The sequence below is a fragment of the Leiobunum rupestre genome, chromosome 5 (genome assembly GCF_980474605.1).
Source record: "Leiobunum rupestre chromosome 5, qqLeiRupe1.1.hap1, whole genome shotgun sequence".
Lineage (NCBI taxonomy): Eukaryota > Metazoa > Arthropoda > Arachnida > Opiliones > Sclerosomatidae > Leiobunum > Leiobunum rupestre.
In genome coordinates this window covers 48,697,391-48,722,277 of record NC_143388.1, presented here as the reverse complement: position 1 = coordinate 48,722,277, position 24,887 = coordinate 48,697,391, and the positions used below count along the sequence as shown (strand labels likewise).

Below are 24,887 nucleotides of genomic sequence, written 5' to 3'. Positions count from 1 at the left end.
CTCTCGCTTCTTTTAACGACTTGACTCGGTTTGTATTTGAGTCGGCCTACTTTCACTTTTACCTTGATTTAAACGTAAAGGTGTGCGTGCTTTATTTTGACTTATTTTCGCCGCGCATTCTTAGAGTAGTAATAGAAATTTTGGATAGCAGTACATTGTGTAAAATAGTAACCGACGTCAACATTTGGAAATATTTCGGAAATGCTCTTACGATGAACTTTGACGTCCCGTCAAGGAGGGGTCATCAAGAACCATGATGTATCCCCAGATAGTGATTGTTTTACCTTAATCTTCAAGGATGGCTGTTGAAGCCCGTCCTTCGTCAGTCCAGGGATTTATACCGAGCACTTGAGAAAGAAAAAAAAGTAGGATGACTACGAGAGCTAGAACAACAATTATCACCGAAAAATAGATGGCACCGTCAGAAGCTAAAAGATAGATATAATCTCCGTGACCCGCGGTAGCAGAAGTTCAACGAGAAAACTCCGCAAGTTGGTAGCTCAACATTGTGATCATGCAGCAACTGTGTGTCTCAGCAACTAGCCAGTGATGAGTATCGTTAACCAAAAACATATTTTGAGCCAACCTTTGTAGACTAGGTTTAAAAATAACCCTTGAACGTTTTGCAGGATATAGACCCCTTGGCATCCAAGCGCTTACGTTATTTATAAATAGTGTCCGGAATTAGTCCGTCTGGGAATTTTTCTGAAAAACTACAAGATTTTGAGTTGGTGGGAAAATTCTAGAAGAAAACTTTCAATGAGAAATCTGTACAGAATTATCGTTAATGTACAATAAATGATTTCATTAAAAAAACCAAGCTTACCATAGGGGGCCAATGGGTTTTAGAGATAAGCACGTAAATTTAAAAAATGGTTAAAATTTTTAAACAAAAGGATATTTTAATCCATCCCAAAATGAATTGAGGCCTACTTGTTGAGGTCTCAATTTTATTTTAGTTACTAGGCCCACTAGTGAAACAGTTGCTTTTGTTTTTGTACAAAAGTCGGTTTTTATTAAGTATTTAAAGCGAAATATTTCCGTTCTTAAAACCATTCTCTAACGATTTTGAATCTAATCGATTATTCCACTTCATTCTCGTGAACATGGCGCTTTTATGGTAGAGTCGTATTACGTAGATGCCGATCGTAATGATCAGAAAGTTAGTGATTGGTTTAGTATTCGCTATCGTGACGAGACTTCAACGACAACGGATAAGTCAATTCCAGGTTCCGTGGAGTAAGTCGCCAAAACCTCAACGTGGAAGATACCGTTCTGGCTTACTTTCCTGCGTATCTTCAAACAAGCGTTAGAGGTGCTAGTGACGATTTTATTTTGTCAAGGTACTACGTGTGGAACACTCTTCGCAATCACCACTTCCATCCGTTTCGAGTGACCCTCTAGCAAGCTCTGCACGAAGGAGTTATCGAACGTCGATATGATTTCTGTAATTGGCTAATGCTCATGTCTGATGATAACCCAAATTTTCTCAATCAACTTCTGGTGACCGACGAGTGTTCCTTTGCGAGAGATGTGCCTTCCAACAGACAAAATAAACACATGTGGTATTATGACAATGCTCACCATCACGAACAGTAATTTAGACTAAATGTTTGGGCAGGTTTGCTCGGGAATCGTTTTTCTTCCAGATCGTTTAAATTGACTAAATTACTTGGAGCTTTTGCAGAACTAAGTAGCAGGCCACTTATAGACGACAACGGTACCAACATGTCGGTGCGCCATACCATTAACCTCGGGGTGTTGTGGAGTATCTGAACAACGAGTTTCCTTAGTGTTGAATTGGTCGAAATTATCATGTTCAATGGCCTCAGAGGTCTCCAGACCTAACGCCGATGGACTTTTCTTGTTGGATTTCATCAAAGAACGAGTTTACGAGGCGCATGTTGCGAGCGTCGAAGAAGAAGCGACCGCTACATTACTCCCCCCCCCCCCGAGCTCGACCCCGTCGAGTGACGCTTCTTGTCGACTCCGACGCGCTGGAATCGCTATCGGTGACGAGTAAGGCGGGTTTGAGACGGTCAATTCAGAAGACGGTGGTGCGGCCGGGCATCGTGATGGTGAACGTCTTCACACCGCGACGCAGAACCGGAAACGGCCCCTCGTACGGCGGCGGGAGTTGACGGCGGTCAGAATCGTTGCGCAAAAAGACGTGAGAGCAAGTCGAGAGCTTCGGTAGAACGAATGTTGTGAGACTTGATGATCGACGTACAGGAACTGGTGTCAAGCCTTGTAGGTGGCTCTGTAAATCAGTAAGAAATGAGGCATCTTGCTGCTCAACTGACTCCTCGAAGAAATCCCCCGGCAAACGAATAGCCGAACCATACACCATATCGGCGGTGCTTATCCCGGTGTCATCCCTAAAGGCGGCACGTAACCCCAACAGGACAGTAGGCAGAGTCGCAGACCAAGAGTGTTCCACACAGTGAGCCATGAGAGCTGCCATCAGAGACCGTTGCCACCGTTCAACAATGCCATTTGCCTGCGGGTGATAAGTGGTCGTGAGAGTTCCCAGGATTCCCATCATCTGCAACAGACCTTGGAATATGGCGCTTTCGAATTGGCGACCTTGGTCCGTGGAAATGGCTGCTGGTGCAGTAGTTTCCGCCGTAATGTCTGCAACCAGAAAGGCTTCTGGCCAATGAGTTCTTCTATCCACAACTGTGACTAGGTAGCGCGTGCCGTGCGATTCCGGAAGTGGGCCCACGATGTCCACATGAATATGGGCAAAACGCTCGGAGTCTATGAACCGTCCCACGGGGGAACTAGTGTGCCGATGGACTTTAGGACGTTGGCAAGGCACGCAAGACTTAGCCTATTGACCGACGTCCTTATTCATGGAAGGCAAAAAATACCACTGTCGAAGCATCCGCCGTGTAGCCCGAATTCCGTGATGACTAACAAAAATCGTGCACTGCGTGAAACGCTGGAAGGCGGAAGTCTAAGGTGATGTAGGGCCTCGCACGTCCAGTGGACATCTCACACGTCAATGGAACCGTACCAGGAGAGATGGCATTATCGGAAAAGCGCAGGTTCATACGCAACCTCAGTGCTTGAAGTTCTTCATGAACAACCTGCTGACGGACCATGAAGGTGAAGTCCAAAGGCGATGGAGAACGAACGTCTGCAACCCTCGATAGAGTATCAGCCATTACATTATCTGCTCCATCGACGTACTGAATGTCGGTGGTTAGCTGTCCAATGAAATCCAGGTGTCGGACTCGGCGTGGAGTGTCATTCTCGGTAGACTTGGAGAGGAACGTATAGGTGAGTGGCTTTTGATCCATGAATACGGTCGTTGACCGACCTTCCACCATGCGACGGAAAAATTTGACAGCCAAATAACTGGCAAACAGTTCGCGATCGTACGTGCTGTAACGGCGCTGGGCGTCGCTGAGTTTCTCCGAGAAAAAGCGCAATGGCTGCCAATAGCCCTGCGTCTTCTGCTGAAGAACAGCTCCCACGGCGGTGTCCGGAGCATCAGTCACAAGGGACATAGGAACCGTCGGCAGAGTGTGGCGAAGCATAACGGCCTTAGCGAGGGATTCCTTGCACCGCTCATACGCAGCAATGGAGATCTCCGACCACGGAATCAGCGTTTCGTCATTCTTCTTACTGTTGTGCAGGAATTTATGCAACTCCGCCTGGCAGGCTGCAGCTTGCGGAAGGCTCGTCCTATAGAAATTGACCATGCCCAAGAATCGCCGTAGCTCTTACACGGTAACGGCCCGTGGACACTAGGAAATAACTTGCACCCACTCCACCAGCGGTTTAACGCCATCGTGTGTGATGTGATACCCCAGGAAAATCAGCTCAGACACGCCGAACTCGCACTTCGTCAGGTTAAGGGCTACTCCGTAGTTGCTCAGATTTTTCAAAACCAGCCGCCAGTGATCGAGATGCTGGGATTTGTTCTTCGAGGCAATGACTATGTCATCGAGGTAAACAAAAACAAAAGGCAAACCCCTGAGGACCAGAGAACAGACCAAAAGGAGTTAATTTATTTTCTTATCGACGTCCTCAGGCGCCACCGGAATCTGACGATACGCCCGAGTCAAATTCAATCTTGAAAAAATCGCCGTGCCGTGCAAGAGATACTAGAAATCATGCACGCCTGGTATTGGATAGCGATCGGGGTTGGTGAAAGCGATAAAACGCCGATTATCTACACATGCCCGTAACTCCCCATTCTTCTTCGTAGCCAACCGCAGAAGGCTGGTCCAGCTGCTCATCGACGGCCTGCAAATCCCAAGCTCCAGCATTTGGTCAAACTCCTTGTTAATGCATACATAGCTATCTGGGGCTAACGGACGTGCCCTGGCAAAAACCTTAGCTCTAGTAGTGGGTAGAAATGATCAGAATTTTCGTCGAGCAGCTTTTGTTACTCATTCCCAGCGTCGACCGTGCGGATAGTGGGTTGCGACGACACTGAAACAGCTCCAATAGCCGAAAGATGCGAGTGGTCATCGACCAATCCCCTGCTATACAGATCGACCAGAAGATGGTAATGGCTCAAAAAGTCAGCACCGAAGATGCGGCTAATAACGTCTGCCACGACGAAAGTCCATCGCAAGGGCTTCCTTAACCCTAAATACCAAACGATAGTTTCTTGGCCATAGGTGTTGATAACGGACCCATTAGCGGCATACAGCTTTTAGTGGCTAGGCGTCGGTCTCGCAGGTCCCGAGGCTTTAAGGACGGAAATGTTTGCTCCCGCGTCCACGAGAAAACGTAAGCTGCTTGAATATGTGTAGGGTTATTAAAATGTATGATGGTGTTTTGAGGCTTAAACATAATAATTAAAAGTAAACGATCGTAAGATTGAAGAGTTCACGTACAAAACATTTTCAATAAAATAATTAAAGTAATTTTTTTTCGTTTTCATTCAAACATAAAGTATCAAAGGTATTTCGAGAAATCGCGGGGGCCCAGCGGCGTATTCGAGGAAACATCAGTCTGGAAAATCGCGTGCGAACGCGGAAACATCGGACCGGTAAAACACGCGGACGCCGGTTTTAATGTTCCGTGTGAATTCTAAAATGCCTATGTGCTAAAGTAGCAACACCACCCTCATAAATATAGCACTGGTCATCGCTCGGATATAAGCATATTTTTTTATTTATGCACTGTTAAAAGTCAATTTTTTTACTTAGTATGCTCGTCATATGCGCTATTATATTTAGCAATCAATCGTGATACTCTTATGTACGTATTTCTTCTCGACAGGTTTACAGATCCCCTTAGTCGGTTTTTCCCCACTCGCAGACAGTAAGGTATACATTATCCGACGAAGTCCACAACACTCTGTTGATGATATTGGACAGCTTGTCTTTGAAATAACCGATCACTTTACAATTCTTCAAGCTGAAAAGTGGATGGTTCTCGGGATACGAGGATACATCATAGTTATCAGCTGGCCTCGCGAAGCAGCGTAAAGATAAAAATATTGTAATACTTTTTAAGTGAAAACGATAAATTCGGTGCATAAAATTTTGGCTTTATTTCCGTACTTCTCCCTGATCACATCGTAAAGAAACTTGTTTATTAACAGTTTAGAGGTTTCTAGGATTTCAAAGCCAGTACAAATTGGGCAGCCCAAGGTCCGGCTCTAGTTTTTAAGGTAGATACCAACCAGGTCCTGGTTAAAAATGAGGAGCCGTTCTAATGCGTGGACTAAAGGCCTTTTCACCAAACCAGATGAGTGAACTTTGAGTTGAGTCAACTAGTTAAGAGTTTATCCACCAAAAAAATCGCGAAAAAAAGGATCACCGATCCATTATTGCTGACTCAGCATTTTGATTTGAAAAGCTGGCTCGTGTGAAAAAGGTCTTTAGATAAATCAGAAATTGATCCTATTGTGCAAATCTTTTATTGTTTTTCCTGAAATAAAAAGTAATAATTATATTTTCTGAATTATTTTGGAGTTTCCAGAATTGTTAGTTGATGTTTTTTTTAGCAAATGTAGACACTTAGCCAAGTACCTTGCTCGAACGAAATTATTCTATGTAGTTTTACAACTTTTATCCCTTTTTAGACATAATATTATAAATTCGGGTAGTAGCCAACTTAGTTTTCCTTGCTGCTTAGGTTGGGAACAAGCTTTGGTAGACTGTCGTTTATCGGAATGTTTAAATATTCAAAATGAGCCCTAGAGTACGGTGTAAGTTCCGTTGTTAGGATTGGACGTTTTTCCGGAGCCATGGATAGTCATTGTGCTCGTAATGCATTTCACCAGGGTAGCCTAAATCTGCCTCAAGAAAAATACCTTTCACGTCATCGTCAGGGTTATTCAGGATATTTTGAAGACTCTCTGTACGCCACTAGACGTTTTTCATCAGCATGGGGTCATTCATCACCGTACCATAAAGATTATTGCAGTCTATGAGATATATAGGGGATAATTATATTGCAATTAACCACTTGAATTAATGGCTTCAAACTTAGCTTGATGACTTAGTCCTAAGGTGGTGCCTTGGGTATTAGAATAGCCGATTATTATTATTAAATAAAGTTTCAAAAAAATATTAATTTCAAAAACCGTTTGCAATTTTTCAAAATAATTACCGAGATACTTGATGAACGAGTCGGGTTTTATGGTATAATATAAATAGAAATATATTTACCGTTGGGGCCTACAAAAAAATAACTCCATCCACACGCTTTGCCAAGGGACAACGTTGTCGTGCTGGATAGTGTTTTGTCTGAAAGAATCCCCTCGAAATCAGCGGATTGTTTAAGGTACCTAAACATAAAGCGTTATCGTACTATATTTCTATTTTTTTATTTATAAAAAAATACAGAATATTACCTTTTGACACCATCCGTGTTTCTTGAATTTAGGAATTGGATTTTTAAGTATCATGTTGACTACTTGTAGACCTTGGTCTTTGCAGTTAATGACGTGTGAATGATGGTTGGTTTCAGCATTCGTACCAGCAGGCAATTGCGACAATACTATATTTTCTTAATGTTTTGGTAATGTTACTAAAGGAGGCTACAATAGCTACGCCTGGAGCGTTCTAAACAGTCACCATTATAATCTTTACCGAGCGACACTCCATCAAGCACCGACACAAAATCTGCAACTGGTTTCACATCATGGTTGACAGAATCTGGGCTTTTCTGCGTTTTATGCTGATGTTGGATGAGTGTACTTTTTCAACCCATTTAACAATCATGGTCAGAATTATTGGTTTTTCTTCAACCTTTAGTTGTTTATGCATAGCAATTACTCTTAACTTGGAAAAAAATTAATTGGATCGAACCTTCCTCTAAAAACGTTTTGGCTTATGCATAGCAATTACTATTTACACGGACAAAATTAATTGGCTTGAACCTTGCCTTTAATACGTTAGTTACTTATGCATACGTGAAAGACTAATTGGTTGGAACAGCGTAAAGGTGAATAATTTATGCAACAGTGCCTCGCCTTGTAAAAGTAGCTTACACGACACTTTCTGCACTCACTTTACTCTGAAAACAGCCTGCTGAATCGTATCTCAGCAATTTCTGATTCAACGGAGAATTTGACTGTGGTAAGTGGTATAATTTTCAGAAAACAAATTATGGTTTCAAGAGGTTACTGCTTTAAAATCCCCTTTTTTATAAATAGAACGGTTAATCGTAAGGGCACATTCATAATGGTGACCCGAAAAACAGAAAACAATAGCAGAAACTACATATTTTTATAAATAGTTGTAAATGAAGGTAAATAGTTGTAAATTATGGTAAATTGTTTTAAAAGATGGTAAATTATGAGAAATAATGGTAAATATTTTAAATTTATAGTTGTAAATTATGGTAAATTGTTTTAAAAGATGGTAATTTATGGGAAATAATGGTAAATATTTTTAAATTATGGTAAATATGGTGTTAAATGGTAATTATCGGTTTTATTGTAAAATAATATGGGAAATCACGAAAATCATTTCAAAATGTTATGTATCCACTTTAGAAAATCTGCAACTTTTTTGTTTAGTATTCTACTAGTCTGTTCCAAATCTTAAAGCTTTACTCTATATATCTGTGTTTATGTTTTAAATACTATAAGAAACTAATGGAAAAGAATTATTTACCATAATGTACCATTATTTACGAAGTTTCTCATTTGATACCATAACGTTACTTACCATTATTTAATAACAGCGTATAAACATGTTTAATTTTTGTGGCGTAGTCGACTTAATCTCTTATGAAATGAAATGACATGTTAAATATGCATATCAACGGTACAGAAATACCTTCAAGAATATACACAACAATAAAATATTTCTTGTCCTTCTAAGTTCAAGTACTTCCAAGTGCCACAAAAACAATTATGCAAATACCGCTATTAATCTTTATAATACTTTAGTAATTAGAAACTTAAGTGCGGTAAAATATCAAATTTCCACGTATATACCATTGAGTTGTTTATTAAATAATATTTTGTTCAGTAATATTATAGTTACGATCGTATTAATAAATATTTAATCCCTCCTGGCCTAAATGCAAATCAGATTTGAATAAATATATAAATACAAATGAACAAATATATAATTAGGAAGAATTCGTTTACAAACCTAAAGTAAAACTTTTTATCGTCCAGTACGTTTTTTCATAACTTTTTCGTTGGACATTTTTTTTAGAAGGATTACAAAGAAACGGTTAAATTTTGAATTTTGGAATATTATCCATAAAGAATCATGGCGAAATTTGGTTTCAGTCCGAATTTCTTGGTTTTAATTTTCGTTTTTCATTGTTCGGAATCACAAATCTCGTCTAACAAAATTGAAGGTAAGTTTAAAGCCATTAAGCCTATTTGTTTATAGTTTCTGATCTGTATTTTCTTAAAGGTCTTGATAATAATGAAAATTATGAGGTAATTGGGATTATGTGCTCAGTAATATCTCGTACAACAATTTTGTAAAGATATTCTAAATAAATATAAAGAGGCTATATCCTTTAGAGTTATCTATATATATTTCTATAGATGTGGCATTAAATTAATAGAAGTCCTCTGAAGGATTTCTGAAGGTACTACCTTCAGATATTCTAGTGTTATATTAAGTGTAGGGAGCCGTTGGCTCGTGTGGCATTATGAGTTTGCTACCACCCTCCTACGTTTTGTAACCCTGTCAGCTGTTTTAAGACATGAAATGTCTTTAGATGACTCGGGCCTAGGGTGGTGCCTTGGGTATTAGCCTAGCTGATTATTATTCTTAGAGTTAAGTTAATCTGAAATTATTTTTGAACAAATAGATTAACTAAATTGACACTTGCTATTCCATAGTTTTTCTTAGAATTTATTCAATACTAGAAATATTATTTTAGAGTTATTCTTACAAAACTGTTGTACGGGTTTCTTCATTTGAATAAGGTTAATCGTTTATAGTATTGATAGAAAATGGACAAACAACTTTTGGGTGTCACTCACGTCAGTGATATAGTTTGTCCAGGTGACGATTATTTATGTCCACACGAAAATACTTGTTGTAAGCTATTGTCCGGTGAGTGGGGCTGTTGCCCTTTGCCACAAGCAGTTTGCTGCGACGACCACGTAACTATTTGTCATTTATTTTTTTACAAAATATCTGTATTTATTGAAACTTGTAGGTAATGAGTTTGTTGAACCGATTTTCAGCGTGTCTCCCAATTCACCTTACGGTCTGATAGTGTGCTCCTACCCCTTAAAGTCATTCAAATCTGTCCGGTATCGCTTTGGTTCCCTAAAAAATTCATCTGCCGACGAGATTGACGTGTGAAATATGACCATCGTCCACATGAAGCGTCTCAACAAATTAATTATAAATAAAAACGTGCTTGATTAAAACACGGCAAATTTCACCGTCCACAAATAGATTCATTGCTGCCAGTCAGGAACAACTTTCAAAGAGAGTAGTTGCGAGTCATCAAGTGCATCCACTCCGCTTTCTAAAAAGGTATCAGCCAGGCCCATTCCACGTCGCAAAGCGAACAATAGGTGTCCCGGCGGAACCTACACGTGTCCGGATGACAATACGTGCTGCGAGTTGTTTGACGGAGAATGGGGATGTTGCCCGATTCCTGACGCTGGCAAGTTGCTCTTTTAAATCATACATTATACAAAGAACCTATTCACTGCGTTGAGTGTGTAAGTTTTCACACCACTCGTCAAAGGGGTTTTCCCGAGTTCTTCGGTTTCTCCTTTCTATAAAAACTTGTCGAGGTTAACGGTAAATTTGAGTATAGGAGCTGTAGGCTTGCGTGACACGAAGGGCTTGCCACCATGGCACTTTTCTCCTAGGCTTTGTAACCCTACCACCAGATTTAAGGTATTAATATTTGCTAGCTGACTTGGGCCGTATGTGGTGTGAAGGGTTGGCAAAAACCCGGCTAAAACTAGTTTTTGCCGGGCCGACTTAAAAAAACTCAATGACTTAAGCAAAGCATAATTAAAATTAAAATCTTAGTTTTACATTGTTCAAGATGTACAAGGTTAAAGAAATAGAAAACAATTATAGTTTAAATTCAGTTTATTAATCATATAAAAGTAGTATAAAAAATGAAAACTCAAATTTCCTGGGTGCTTTCTATTTAGCATTTGATAACAAAATATAAGTTTAGATGCTGTTTTTATCTTTAATCTATTTCTTAATTTTTGAAGTGTCAATTTTTAGTTTGATTTATGCCTGGCGTCTTGGTGGCACCATAAGTTTAGAATATATTGGCTCCACAAAACAGCCTATATTATACCTGTAGTTACTCTATTCTACTTGTCAGCACGTGCAAAGCCACACTACCTATTATCTATATGACTCGGTTACTTAAAAGGGAGTCAAGACCGTTCGATTGAGCGTACTGACAATTCAAGATGACTCTACTTTGTTTAACTTTCTATCTTTTTTCATTTTTAATAATTTTATAACGCAAAAAATGGAAAAATTTACTTAAATTGGAGAAAATTGGATTTTTCCACACAGATTTAACCGCGTTTTATCTAGGTGGAAAAAACCGCGGAAAAACTATTTTTGCCACCTGGTTTTAACCGGAAAATAACCGCGGTTTTTCTACCCACGGATAAACTAGCCAACACCATAGACCTGAAAACTGAAAGGGCGCAAAAAATCTGGAAAAAAGGGCGCAAGCCTTAACATTGTAGGTGCCCAAAATTTCCTAAAATCCGCCAAAATAAGATTCTAAACTAGAACAAGAGAAAATCGATAAAAAGATAAGAATTATTACCCCTTCGCTCCGCGCGTATCGTTTAATATTACGACGTTGCAGTGCGTTGATGATAATAAGTAAAAGAAAGATGATAATATCGGACAGTGATTAGGATACTCAATGAAATTCTTGATTAAAATGCTTTTATTGACACATAATATAACACACAAATGAATAATATAAACAAAAAGTTAAAAATGGGACTTCTTACGTAAATCAGCAGTATCTTCGGGATACTTGGCAGCCATGGTAATGGTAATAACACTTAAAAAATGGGGACGGTAAAGAAAATAATAAAGAAAGATAGAAAAAACTTGCGTTAAGCGCTTAAATTTACTTAGATTTAATATTATTTATCGGGGTGGCTCAAAACTATACTGGCGTCGAGAAGGTAGACATCGTTTAAGATACAGTTCTGGGTTAGGGGCTAGGTTTTTATACTGGTCGGAATAAAGGGGTATTGTTCGGGGTTCTCGACACGGGGCTTTTTTCGTTCTCGGGACAGGAAATTGACAAAACACTTCAACTTGATATTAGAGGAATTATTGGGGAGTATCGATTTAACATGGTTTTAGGGACTCTAGACTCAATCTTTTAACCTGTCGGGGATTAGCGTATATTCTTAAACGTAGTTTTTTCGTTTCAGGGAATAATAAGGGGGGTTTTCAAGGAAATTTTCAACGTTACGGTTTCTCTGTCAGGGGATGTAGTCTTCTTTTCGCTGGCTCTGTTTCTTGGTGTCTCGAATATCTGGATTACTGCATAAGCGACTTGGACGACTTATTTCTCGATAAGAAGGGGTCGGAACCCAGGAATGTCCTTTGCCAGTGGGATGATACTTCGACGACAGTTGGGTTTGGAGGTGTGCCTTTAGTTGACTCGATCTGCTGATAGTTTTTCCATCATGGGAAAAATGTTCTTGGATTTAGGGATTCATTCGAAATTAAACGCGATGGGCATTTCGCCTCTTTTGGTTTGACCGTTAAATTTGTGCATTATGCATCTTTTATTGGGACATCGGGGACTACGTTTTTGGGATATTGCGGCCTAAGCCCGGACTAGGTTGGGGTCTCTCCTAGTTCCGATTCTGTTCGAACTCTTCCTGTAAGATTCTGCTGTTTCCTTTGCGTTCTCTGGTTTTGTTGTTCTTCCGTCTAGGGGGGGGGGGAGTCATGTGTCGGATATGGAATGCCAAATGGGTCACAATTTGCATAAATTATGCGCGTTGGAAAATTCGGCGCGCAAAATCACGTTCTCCAATCCGGGCACAGAAAACAAGTTTTTAACCAATCAAATGCGTAAAATTTTTGCGTGCAAAAATATTTCGATGCGTGTCGAAATATTTCGGAGGGTTACTTAAAAATACCGAGTCTTTTTAACGCGCAGGGCATGTAAGCCAATGAATTTTAACTTTACTTATCAAAACTTGAATTCAACCAATTAGGTTTGAATTGAACGTAAAGGCGGAGTTTAGCGATAGTAGAAAACATTTCAGCACGCCAAAACTTTTAGCGCAAAAAATTGGTTTCTTGCGGGTTAATTTTTTTAATGTCATTTGCACTTTCCCATTGGTTGATATTTGTAAACGAACACGCTTTTGGCTTATTTAGGACACGCCCAATTTTTGAAATTAAAATTTTGGCAGCTGCCCAAGATTTTAAATTTTCACCCGTTAATAATGTTTTTGCCGAGTGCAAAATCTTACATTTTGCATTTCATAACGCACCAAAAGCAAAATTTAATGCGTTATATTTCTTTCGACGCGCAAAAAAATCGCGGTCATCAAAATATTACGACGCGCTGAAAAAAAAAACAACGCGCCAATTCCAATGACCTTCACAGAAGCCGCGCGTCAAAATTCGCTTCCGGCGTGCAAGAAACTCGCTTCCGGCGTGCAAGAAACTCGCTTCCGGCGTGCAAGAAACTCGCTTCCGGCGAGCAAGAAAATAGCTTCCGGCGCGCAAGAAACTCGATTCCGGCACGCCGCACGCAAGAAACTCGCTTCCGGCGAGCAAGAAAATAGCTTCCGGCGCGCAAGAAACTCGATTCCGGCACGCCGCACGCAAGAAAATCGCTTCCGGCACGTAGTAAAACGTGGAATTTATTTTAGAGATTCGAAAAATAAAGCGCGAAAAAAAGATTTTCTTTAGTTGTTTAGATAGTTATATAAAAGATGTCGCTTATTTTTCATTTAACCTAATAACTTAAAAAACAGTGTCTGATAATTAAGATATATTTCAAACTTTCAATAAAAATCATTATGAAACAATAAAAATACTAAAAGTACGAAAAAACTTGTACTTAATTCGTGAATGATCTTTAAAAGCTGAAGGGGATCGTACGAAGCACTAAATGTGGTAAGGGCCTTTCGGTAATTAAAAAAGGTTCCAAATCAAATTTCATGGGAATATTACCTCATGTCAATTTTCAGGGAAAAATTGACAAAAAGTTAACTAATAATAGCTAGAAATAATAAAACAAAAATATTGCGAACAAAACAATCATATTTTTGAGAATATAAAATTATTACAAATGAAAAACACATGGCAATATTTTTAAAGGGACTACCTCACGACCATTATTATAGAAAAATAATTTTTAGAGACTCGTTTTTAACGCTTAAAAAGTGGGTAGATGTCACTTCTTTAAAACCAAAATACACAAGAACAAAATTGAATACAATAAAAGCCCACATCAAGTACAGTCTTTTGAGACCAAAAAAATATTTTTAAAAAAATAGGGTATTTTGGGTATCGGCAATCAAACTTTTTTTAAATATCATTTCCATGGAATACCTCGCCAAAATTTCACGATGGACCTACTTTATCTCCGTGTCAAAACCAACGCGTTCTGCTAAACCCAGATTTGGTCGAAGTTTAAATCTAAATTTAATTTTAGTTTAAGAAATTTTATATGATAGAATTTAAATGTTAACTGATTTCATACTTTGGCCAATTACAACTGGTTGGCGTTTTAAGGCGTGAGATTTTATAGCGATTAGAATGATTGAATTCGTTATAAGAATGAATAAATCGTTATTAGAGTTATCGAATCGTGATTAGAACATTTGATTGAATCGTGATTAGTATATTCGATTGAATCGTGATTAGAACATTTGATTGAATCGTGATTAGAATTATCGAATCGTGATTATAACATTTGATTGAATCGTGATTAGAATTATCGAATCGTGATTAGAACATTTGATTGAATCGTGATTAGAACATTTGATTGAATCGTGATTAGAACATTTGATTGAATCGTGATTAGAACTATCGAATCGTGATTAGAACATTTGATTGAAGAGTGATTAGAATTATCGAATAGTGATTAGAACATTTGATTGAATCGTGATTAGAATTATCGAATTGTGATTAGAACATTTGATTGAATCGCGATTATAGTTATCGAATAGTGATTAGAACATTTGATTGAATCGTGATTAGAATTATCGAATAGTGATTAGAATCATTAGATTGACTGAATTGTTATAAGGTTTAATGATTTGTGATTTGATTAAATCGTTATTAGGATTACTTCAATTGTTGGTACGTTTTTGAATTGTAATGATTTGAATAAAACGTGGTTATAGTGAATTTGAAACGTAATTTCATAAATGAAATCGTGATTAGAGTAATTAAATCGTGATTCGAATGTATAACTCTTGATAATAATCATTTTAACGCACCCGAAACGGAAGTAAGCTGCCTTTCAACTCAAACTTTGATGGCAAACAGGCTTACTACGTAAAAGCTTTTTTAAAATTCGCCAGGGTAGTTATAGAGTAATGTCGAGCCGTCAATAGCGAGAATCTTGTACAGGCCTTGATTCTCGTATTCCGAATCGAAGGAATCCGTGATGGAATTTCGAGAATCTAATATGATTATTCCCAATTTACGAATCATATGCAATCATTCCCCATTTCCCCGTGTTAAAGGGAGTATAACTTCTGTTGTTTGGAACACCTAGGGTTCTTTCCTTCAGATAGTTTTGGTGCTGTTTAGTGGTTTTGGGGGAGGGGCGGGGGGGGGGCGGATTGTTCGTAAAAAACGCCTTAAAGGTTATATTCCCTTTAAGGAGGAAGAGTACTATGGTCATTGCCTACTTAATCTCTAGTTCGTGTAGTACTCTTCTATCTTTGTGTTGAAACTTAATTATAAACAACTAATAATAACTAAAATAAATTTGGCAATCTGAAATTGAATAACCCCGGAAATAAACAAGTTGAGAATTTCCCGATAATTCAGTCAGGACATTAGATACCGTTAACTACTGATCTTGGAATTACCAAAATTATTTTGAGCACTATATGTTCGATCAGTCGGATTAAATATATAATTACAGAATGGATAAATATTTAAATTAAAACGTTCTATTAGAACTAGAAAGTGATTGACTGACGGGTTAAAATACTAAAGATTACTGCCTTTAGGGAAATATCAGAAATGTTTTATCTTTTGAAGAAAATAATTTGGGAACTTCGAATACCGATTACTTCTCTACATAAAAGACTACTGTTAGAAGCAATGTTATTCCTACGAAACGTGCCCAACGCCAGACGACCAAAAGTATAACAGCAAATTCGCAAGAGAAAGTGGAAACAAGGAATTTCTCGGAACAAAAGGAGAGAGTTCTCCGATAAGACGGGGGGGGAGTCGAAACACCCTTAAGGAAGCGAAAGATAGGGGACATTTGACATAAAAGATGAATTGGGAATAGCTTTCAAGGTCGAGGTCGGGGGGGGGGTCGAAGTAATTCGAAGAAATGGGCGATGAAAGGAGTCCGAAAAAGGTTATTTTTAGACCCCTTGTAAATTATATGCAAAGAATAGAAACTATAGAGTAGTATCAGTGCGACGTCACGCTACGTCATCCATGCTTTTTTCTATAGATAAAAAAACCCGCCAAAAAAGGCGGCCATGGTCAAAGCTACGGAGTGACATTACCGCATTCCAGGAGTCAGTTACTTCGAAAAATTGTGTACAAGATTCCAAATCAAGGAATCATGATCCATGATTCTTAGATTCTACTGTGATTCTGGAAAAACGATTTTCGAACTTTGAATCCGTGATTCCTATATACTCCTGGTTGATTCTCCATATTTCATTAGATTCCACTTCCTATTCCGTTATTTCCACTATAGATTCCACGATTCTTTAACTGACTCTTTGATTCTTAGATTCTACAACATTCCAGTAGTAATATATATTATTTGAAATCGATTTTTAAACTATTAAATTAAAAGCAAACCGGCTTCATATTTTGGTATTTTGTAGTCGGCTTATCGTTTTAGGTGCTGGGAAAATTTTCTATTTTTGCTAATAATGTGAGCTTTTCAAAATTTAATCTAGAAAAACTCTTTCTAAATTTGCAGTGTGGGGTAAGTGTAATCAGTTAATGAATGTTAAATTTTCGTAAAATAATTTAAGGTTTTTAAACAACTTTTTATAATTTTTATTTAAATTTACTAAATAAAGGTAATGTTAAGCTTTAGCTAGCTTTATACACATCTGGGTACTTTAGTTTAAAAACTTCTTAACATCAATAATTAAGATCCGAGAAAATCAACTTTGAAACTGATTTCTATATGATATATATTATAGCTCTAGTTCACAATACAGATGTATTATACGTTTATTGTTAAAATGCGCAATTAAATAGTTTAAAGATTTCATTTGTTTTGTTTTTTAGTCCAGTCTGTACTGTCACAAAAAACACATTCGTGTCCATGGAATGTAAAAAGTGGACACTCGATGGAAATATGTTCTATATATGTCCTAGTATTTTTTTTTACAAGTTTACATTTTAAGGGGGGCGAAATGTGAATTTTTAAAACCTTTAACCTAAAAGTATCACGGAATAATATCAAATACATATTTTTATAGGTATTTGACTAAGACACAACGCTCTATGTTTTAAATGTAGTTAGTAATTAAGGAAATAGTTATTTTCAACTGGATACGTTAAGAAATATAGTCGAAATAAATTCGGACGTTCCTTCGTTTTTTTTCATGTTGAAAGATGCGAAAAAGGCTTGAAACGATTTTAATTAAAGTTCCTCCATCTCTTTGTTAAGATATTGAGGGCTCTTGAGCATTGTTTTTAGTATTAAACCGTGATAATATTCCTATTCAGAGCTACGCCGAGTTTTTGCGTAAGAACAAAAATGTAATTTGAACTAATTTCAACATTTTCCCCTCCCCTTTTACCCGCATTTTTCCCATCCCCTTTTACCCGCATTGTTCCACCCCAATTATACGAGATTGTTCTTTAAACAACTGCCTATAAAACGATACCTTCAATTTCATCATGTGATGTTCCTTTTAAGAGATATGGGAATATTTTGGTTCAAAAGGGGTGAAAATTCGAGAAAAAGCTGAGAGTTTTTAAATTTTTGCCACCTTTCCGCCCCTTTTGCCCAACTCTGAACATAAATGGTTGTTCCTTAGTCAAATACCTATAAAACGATGTATTTGAAATTATTGTACATTGCTCCTATCAAACGCTACGGAGACGTTTAGGTTAGAGGGGGTAAAAATTCAAATTTCGACCCCCATTGTAAACGCCACTGGTTTAAAATAAAATGGAATCCTCTGAAAAATAATATTAGGACACATAGAACATATTTCCGTGGGTGGAGTTTCTACTTTTTGCATTAAATGTGACCACACGAAGATATTATTTTAGAGCTACGAAAAAAATATAGCTTATTGAGACACCATATTTCACCTCTGAATGTAATTTCATAGTGATTGGTCAAGGAATTCACGTGATCACCATCCCCCCACATTTTGGGGGTAAGTGTGATCAGTAACAGAGTTAAATTAAATAATTAATATTTAAATAACTATTTACTCGATATTAATTTTTTTGCGCAGTTGTGTAGGATGAAGTGCTCATATTATTGGTGCCAATTCTTAAGAGGATGCTATTTTTAGTTTAGGAATAATTTCAAGTAAACTCCCAAAAAAAATATTTTGATCACACATACCTCCATTGACCCTATCTCAAAATATTTCAGATAAAAAAATAAAAATATTTCAATAGGGGTAAAACAACAATTACTTTCAAATTATATCTGGAGCCATTTTAAATATGTTTTAGTATAAATAAATGTTGATGTATTCTTTCAAAAACTTTCAAAATTAAGCAAATTCGCATAATTTGCGTAGCGAATTATGATTGAATCCTAGTGTCAAAATAATGTAAAATTTAGGTAAACCGTCAGCCCGTCCTCCGAAAACTTAAGAATTTCATAAATGTATTTGTTAAAATTTCATTGTAGAAAGATCTATTGAAACAATGTGGGTTTTGTTTACAACGGCGCGTGTAATATGAAAACGTTGCTGACCTCTTGATGGCGCTTTTAATTGCTATAAAATCTCACGCCTTAAAACGCCAACCAGTTGTAATTGGCCAAAGTATGAAATCAGTTAACAACTTTATGTTTTAAATTCTATCATATAAAACTTCTTAAACTAAAATTAAATTTAGATTTAAACTTCGACCAAATCTGGGTTTAGCAGAACGCGTTGGTTTTGACACGGAGATAAAGTAGGTCCATCGTGAAATTTTGGCGAGGTATTCCATGGAAATGATATTTAAAAAAAGTTTGATTGCCGATACCCAAAATACCTTATTTTTAAAAAAATATTTTTTGGTCTCAAAAGACTGTACTTGATGTGGGCTTTTATTGTATTCAATTTTGTTCTCGTGTATTTTGGTTTTAAAGAAGTGACATCTACCCACTTTTTAAGCGTTAAAAACGAGTCTCTAAAAATTATTTTTCTATAATAATGGTCGTGAGGTAGTCCCTTTAAAAATATTGCCATGTGTTTTTCATTTGTAATAATTTTATATTCTCAAAAATATGATTGTTTTGTTCGCAATATTTTTGTTTTATTATTTCTAGCTATTATTAGTTAACTTTTTGTCAATTTTTCCCTGAAAATTGACATGAGGTAATATTCCCATGAAATTTGATTTGGAACCTTTTTTTTATAAGCGAAAGGCCCTTACCACATTTAGTGCTTCGTACGATCCCCTTCAGCTTTTAAAGATCATTCACGAATTAAGTACAAGTTTTTCCGTACTTTTAGTATTTTTATTGTTTCATAATGATTTTTATTGAAAGTTTGAAATATATCTTAATTATCAGACACTGTTTTTCAAGTTATTAGGTTAAATGAAAAATAAGCGACATCTTTTATATAACTATCTAAACATTTACTAAAGAAAATCTTTATTTTCGCGCTTTTTTATTCGAAACCCTAAAATAAATTCCACATTTTACTACGAGTTTCTTGCACGCCGGAAGCGAATTTTGAAGCGCGGCTTCTGTGAAGGTCATTGGAATTGGCGCATTGTTTTTTTTCAGCGCTTCGAAATATTTTGATGACCGCGATTTTTTTGCGCATCGAAACGAAATATAACGCATTAAATTTTGCTTTTGGCACGTTATGAAATGCAAAATGTAAGATTTTGCACTCGCCAAAAATATTATTAACGGGTGAAAATTTAGTGCGTTAAAATCTGGCGCACCTGCCAAAATTTTAATTAAAAAATTTGTTCGTGTCCTAAATAAGCCAATAGCGTGCTCGTTTACAAATATCAACCAATGGGAAAGTGCAAATGACATTGAAAAAATTAACCCGCAAGAAACAAATTTTGTGCGCTAAAAGTTTTGGCGTGCTGAAAGGTTTTCTACTATCGCTAAACACCGCCTTTACGTTCAATTCAAACCTAATTGGTTGAATTCAAGTTTTGATAAGTAAAGTTAAAATTTATTGGCTTACAGGCCCTGCGCGTTAAAAAGACTCGGTATTTTTAAGTAACCCTCCGAAATATTTCGACACGCATCGAAATATTTTTGCACGCAAAAATTTTACGCATTTGATTGGGTAAAAACTTGTTTTCGGTACCCGGATTGGAGAACGCGATTTTGCGCGCCGAATTTTCCAACGCACATAATTTGGGCAAATTGTGACACATTTGGCGTTCCATAGTCGGAAGTGTAGGCTTGGTAGTGGCTTTTACTTTCAGTTATGGTTTCCTGGGGGGGTTGGAAGGCGGCGCTATTTCTATCGGAGGAGTCTGTTTCTACCCATTTGGACGATTTTCTCATTTTTCGTCCTTGGCAACTAAGTTGAGGGATTTTCCATAGCTGAGTCTGACCTTTCACACTTTAAGGCAGGGGTTAGGTCGGCCGCCACATAGTTTGTGTGGGAAAATTCGGACGCTCATGGTGCAATCTGACCTTCTGGGTGGATATTCTATTTTTCTGGGCGCCGGATTGTCTATCAGGGGGAAAATAACACTAAGGTGGGACCATGAATAGAATAGATTCGCTAAATTCTGGTTTTAAATAAACCTTTCCGTTTTATGGGTTTTTTAATTTAATTTTAATACTTAGAAATCTAAAATTATACCTATTTTCTGCGATTTTCCTGGGGATTTTCAACCATACCACGCATGGCATACCAAGTATAGTAGGGGTTAATTAAGTGTATTAAAGGCTTTTTAATTAATTGGGGATTTTTGATTAAACTTAATGTATACTATGAGAAATTATCGTATATAGGATTATGGGATACACAAAACGAAAATTTTAAAAAAATAAACAAATATATAAACCAAAAAAACTCTTTTCTCTCGCCATATGGCTCCACAGAGGTAACAGAATGCTAAAATAAAAATTTATTTGGTGATATTCTAGATTCACTCCTAGGCGTTTTCGGACACGTATTTTATATTTTAATAAACTGTTTGTCGCGAAATTAGTCGTTTGGAGCTAAGATAAGTTTTTTTGGGACTCTGTAGCCCCGGTCACACGACTGCGAAAGCGATTCGATAGTACATTTTAAACTACATGTAGCTACTAAAAACGGTTTAACCGTTTCAATGCTAGTATACTAAATGCAGTTCACACAAGCCCTAAATAACAACTAGTATTCGCTAGTACAACGTCGTAACTATATTTGCTACAGCGAAATACATGACGACGGCATATAAAGCATGGACTGTAGTCAGGGACGTCATTTGAATGGGACAGGGGGCATTGCCCCCCGGCATTTTTGTGAGCCAAAAAGGTCACGAAAAAATTTAATATAACTACATAAGAAAGGTCTTGTTTAATTTCATGTATACATTGTTTTCGCTTGTAAGCTATTATCTATTTCATTCTTAAGTAGTTCGGCGATATCCATTTACACTATGCAGCTCCAGTGACTTAACACGCGATGTTCTAAACCCCGATTTTTTTACATTTTAAACTGGAAAGTTTTCGACGTATTGTTGCGTTTTTAGTAGGATACTAGGATTGAGCTGCAAGAGGAAACTGTGACCAACACAGCGGTATCAAGGAGGATAGGAAGGGAGGCGAAGTAGGAGGGATGAACGCGCCAGCATCTTTCTAAGAATTTTAGCGCGCGCTCGGCGGGAAAACTTCGGAAAAATGGCGGCAACACGTAGCGTAGCGGCCGCAATCTTTCCGCCATTTTCCGAAATTTTCCCGCCGAGCGCGCGCTGAGCTTCTTACAAGGATGCTGACGCGTTCATCCCTCCTACTTCGCGTCCCTTCCTATCCTCCTTGGCGGTATTTTCAGTATATATACCATGGACAATTATACCCAAGGCTATTAGTTGTAGTCGGAGTAGTATCGCAGGGCTGCTGGTGGTAGTCGGTGTAGTGTCGCGCTGTTGAGGATTTTCTGGTTTCTTAGAAAATAAAAGACGTAACTTCTTGCAAGTTGAAATTATATTTTTTACTCTAAAAATGATTTAGGCCTTTGTTTCGTCGAATCGTACCACGTAAAACCAAATAGCATATATGCCTACGGGAACTAGATATAAAACGACGCAGGTGGCGATTACTAAAATATTTAAGCTTCAGTGACTAAACAAATTTAACAAGCGACGGGCCGGCCGTTGATTTCGTTTTTTAGATTTTAAACTGGGAAGTTTCTGACGGATTGTTGCGTTTTTAGTAGGACTGAGCTGTATGAGGAAACTGTAACCAAAACTGCGGCATTTTCGGTAGTACCTAGGGCTGCAGACTGTAGTCGAAGTAGTGTAACGCTGTCGGGGAGTTTTTCGAGTTTTTTTAAGAAAATAAAAGACGTAATTTTTTGTAAGTTGTAATCAAATCAAGTTATGGCCTCTCCTGAAAAATCCAGAAATTATGTCCCTGACTGTAGTCCAATGGGATTTTTACCATTGCTGTAGTGTCGCTCAATCACTTTTCGAGTGCTTTCCCCGCCGAAACTTGAGCCGAAATTGCTCGCCGAACCAAAGATAATATATATTTTATCTATATTATCCTTGGCCGAACCCTCTTCGCATTGCTTCGCGTACCAGCGCGTAGAAATATGTATGTTAAATCGAAAACGTAAATAGTTCAACGATTTTAAAAAGGAACGTATAAAAAGGCTTCAGGTAGAAAGCTAGTAATAAATCAAACACGAAAACTAGATACCTGGATTAAAAAGGATAAAATAAAAGGTTTGACGGATTTTTTTTAATTTAGTAAAAATGTGATATTATGGGATTATGTAAATCAAATTTTAAAAAGTAGAACACGTTTTTGTTAAAGCAACACGCGGCAATGTAGTTTTGTAAACTATATTGTTTTTTATTCTAGTTTCAAATAAAACGTACTATTGTTTCGTCACATACTCTACTATACCAATTTCTAGCCACATCTATTGAGAAAGAAAGGAACTACACAGGAGCGCCGTGGTATTTAAAAAGTTTCACAAAAAAGGAAAGAGGGCGCAAGAGCTTAAAAGGGCGTAAAAAATAAGCTGGCCCGACCTGCTTTAAATGCCTGCGCACGCCTATGACCAACACTGATTAGCCTAGATGATTACTATTTAAATACTATTACTTAATAAAAAATTGGCTGCTAATACGCGCTACGAGTTCGTTATCCAATCATCCCTAGCATCTATTAAACCAGGGGGCAGAAAGGTTTGTCTTCCCCCTTTACCGGGAGAAAAGAGGAATATTAAGTGACGAAGGGGCGTGGTTTTTCTTAAGGGAATCATAATGGAAAAACCAAGAAGAAAAAAAAGCTGTATAGAAAACCAGGTGGGCACTTGCCCCCCTTCCCCGCGGTGGCTAAGTCACTGGGTTAATTTTTTAAATCCAGTTGATGCCAACAGTCTCAAACGTACAGAATAAAACATTTAAAGTAATTATAATAAATTTATTAAAATTATAATGCAGAACGTTTGTTTGAACGTTCTTTTCGAAAGCAGAGCAAATTATGAAAAACAATGGAGGTGATTTAGTCTTCGCAAACTACAAATTTTTTTATATTAGTTTTAGTAAATTTGTTATTGATGTTTTAAATTTTTAACTTTTGTTTACTTTACAACAAATATGGAATTTTTTTATAATATTTATTTTTATTTTACTGCTATGTTCTCCTACAGAGTGCTGCGAAGACCTGGTAAATATTTTTGATTGAGCCGTGGAAAATATCTGACTAAATTCTAACGCCACTTAAAATACTTGCAGATACATTGCTGTCCACCCGAAATGACCTGCGAGGGTGGTGAATGCCAGCCTTCTGATTTTCCTATTCCCTGGTTCACCAAGACCAAAGCTACCCCAGTGCTTAATTTGTAAAAGTTCAGTTAATTTTATTTAAAAAAAATCACAAATGTATCTAAGGTTCTTATTGAGTGTTTACTTTTTTTATTATTTTGTCTTTCATACTAAAGCTGCATTTTTATTGGAGGGTTTAATCACTGTACGCAATCTTTTTACATGCCTTATTAGAGGGATACTATTCGCTCGTTCTACTATTTCTGAGTAGGATAGTTTGAGGTACTTATGACGACATTTTCCTCCGATTCTGTTGTGGTGAAATGTATCTATTGTTCTTATTTTGTGTTTTGCATAAAGCTTTTCTTAATTATTTTGTTTTTTATACTAAAGCTTAATTTTTATCAGGTGGGTTATTTTTGCTTGTTCTGCGATTTCGGAGTAGGATAATAAGAGTAACCTATGACTTCATTTTACTCCGATTCTGCGATGGCCATTTTGGCAGAAAAATTCTGTAAAAGCAGACGATTTTATTAATTTAATCTCTTTACTCCCGCTTTTGAGGAGGAGTAAAATGTGAAGCCCCAATACCCTGACCATGACGAATAGTTCATGATCTAAAGTAATTTTCTCCACCAGAATAAGCGAATAGTTTAACTTAGGAACAAATATAATATTTTCAATAGGGAGCCATATGAGATTCCGAAGATATTCCTCACACACACAGAAGGGTCGAAATGATAAATTGTAATAACGATAATTTTTATTAAAATTAATAATACTTAGAAGTATGCAATTTTTAATTATTAAAAAGGTACACATTTTTATTTACTCTTTTACACATTCATTTTGCTTCTTTTTTAACTCTAAACATTTAAAAACTGACGAAACACCCAAATTATAGAAAATGTCTGTAGGAATTATTATTAAATTTAGACGATAAAATCTAACAGTCGAAATGAATTTTTAAAATCAAAGTGAGGCTTTCCTTTATTTAAGTTCGGCTTTCTTGGGAAATCTTTTGACAACTGGTTTCTTCGGTTGTGGGAGCTCTCGGACTCTCCTTTTTTGGTGTATTTTATGACCTTCACATTGCCTTTACATGAGATTTTCTTAAGAGAAGTTGTGGCTTTGCCC

The 24,887-nt window shown here is 37.1% G+C and overlaps 1 protein-coding gene across 1 annotated transcript; it reads left to right on the top strand.

Annotated features, from left to right (window-relative positions):
• Nucleotides 1-8,781: 8,781 nt before the first annotated feature.
• Nucleotides 8,782-23,884, top strand: LOC149945194 (progranulin-like). The gene is made up of 6 exons (XM_090175765.1): nucleotides 8,782-8,793; nucleotides 8,853-8,878; nucleotides 9,401-9,556; nucleotides 9,858-10,071; nucleotides 23,636-23,652; nucleotides 23,721-23,884. Exons 3-6 carry the CDS (start codon nucleotides 9,404-9,406, stop codon nucleotides 23,829-23,831), a joined length of 495 nt encoding a protein of 164 aa, XP_090031891.1. The 5' UTR covers nucleotides 8,782-8,793; nucleotides 8,853-8,878; nucleotides 9,401-9,403; the 3' UTR covers nucleotides 23,832-23,884.
• The last annotated feature ends 1,003 nt before the right edge of the window (nucleotides 23,885-24,887 follow it).

Bases quoted from the DNA above. Each gene is read 5' to 3' on its own strand.
- LOC149945194 (XM_090175765.1), top strand. From the start codon at position 9,404: ATGGACAAACAACTTTTGGGTGTCACTCACGTCAGTGATATAGTTTGT. The intron at 9,557-9,857 runs GTAACTATTTGT...GTCCACAAATAG, and splicing joins CAGTTTGCTGCGACGACCAC to ATTCATTGCTGCCAGTCAGG.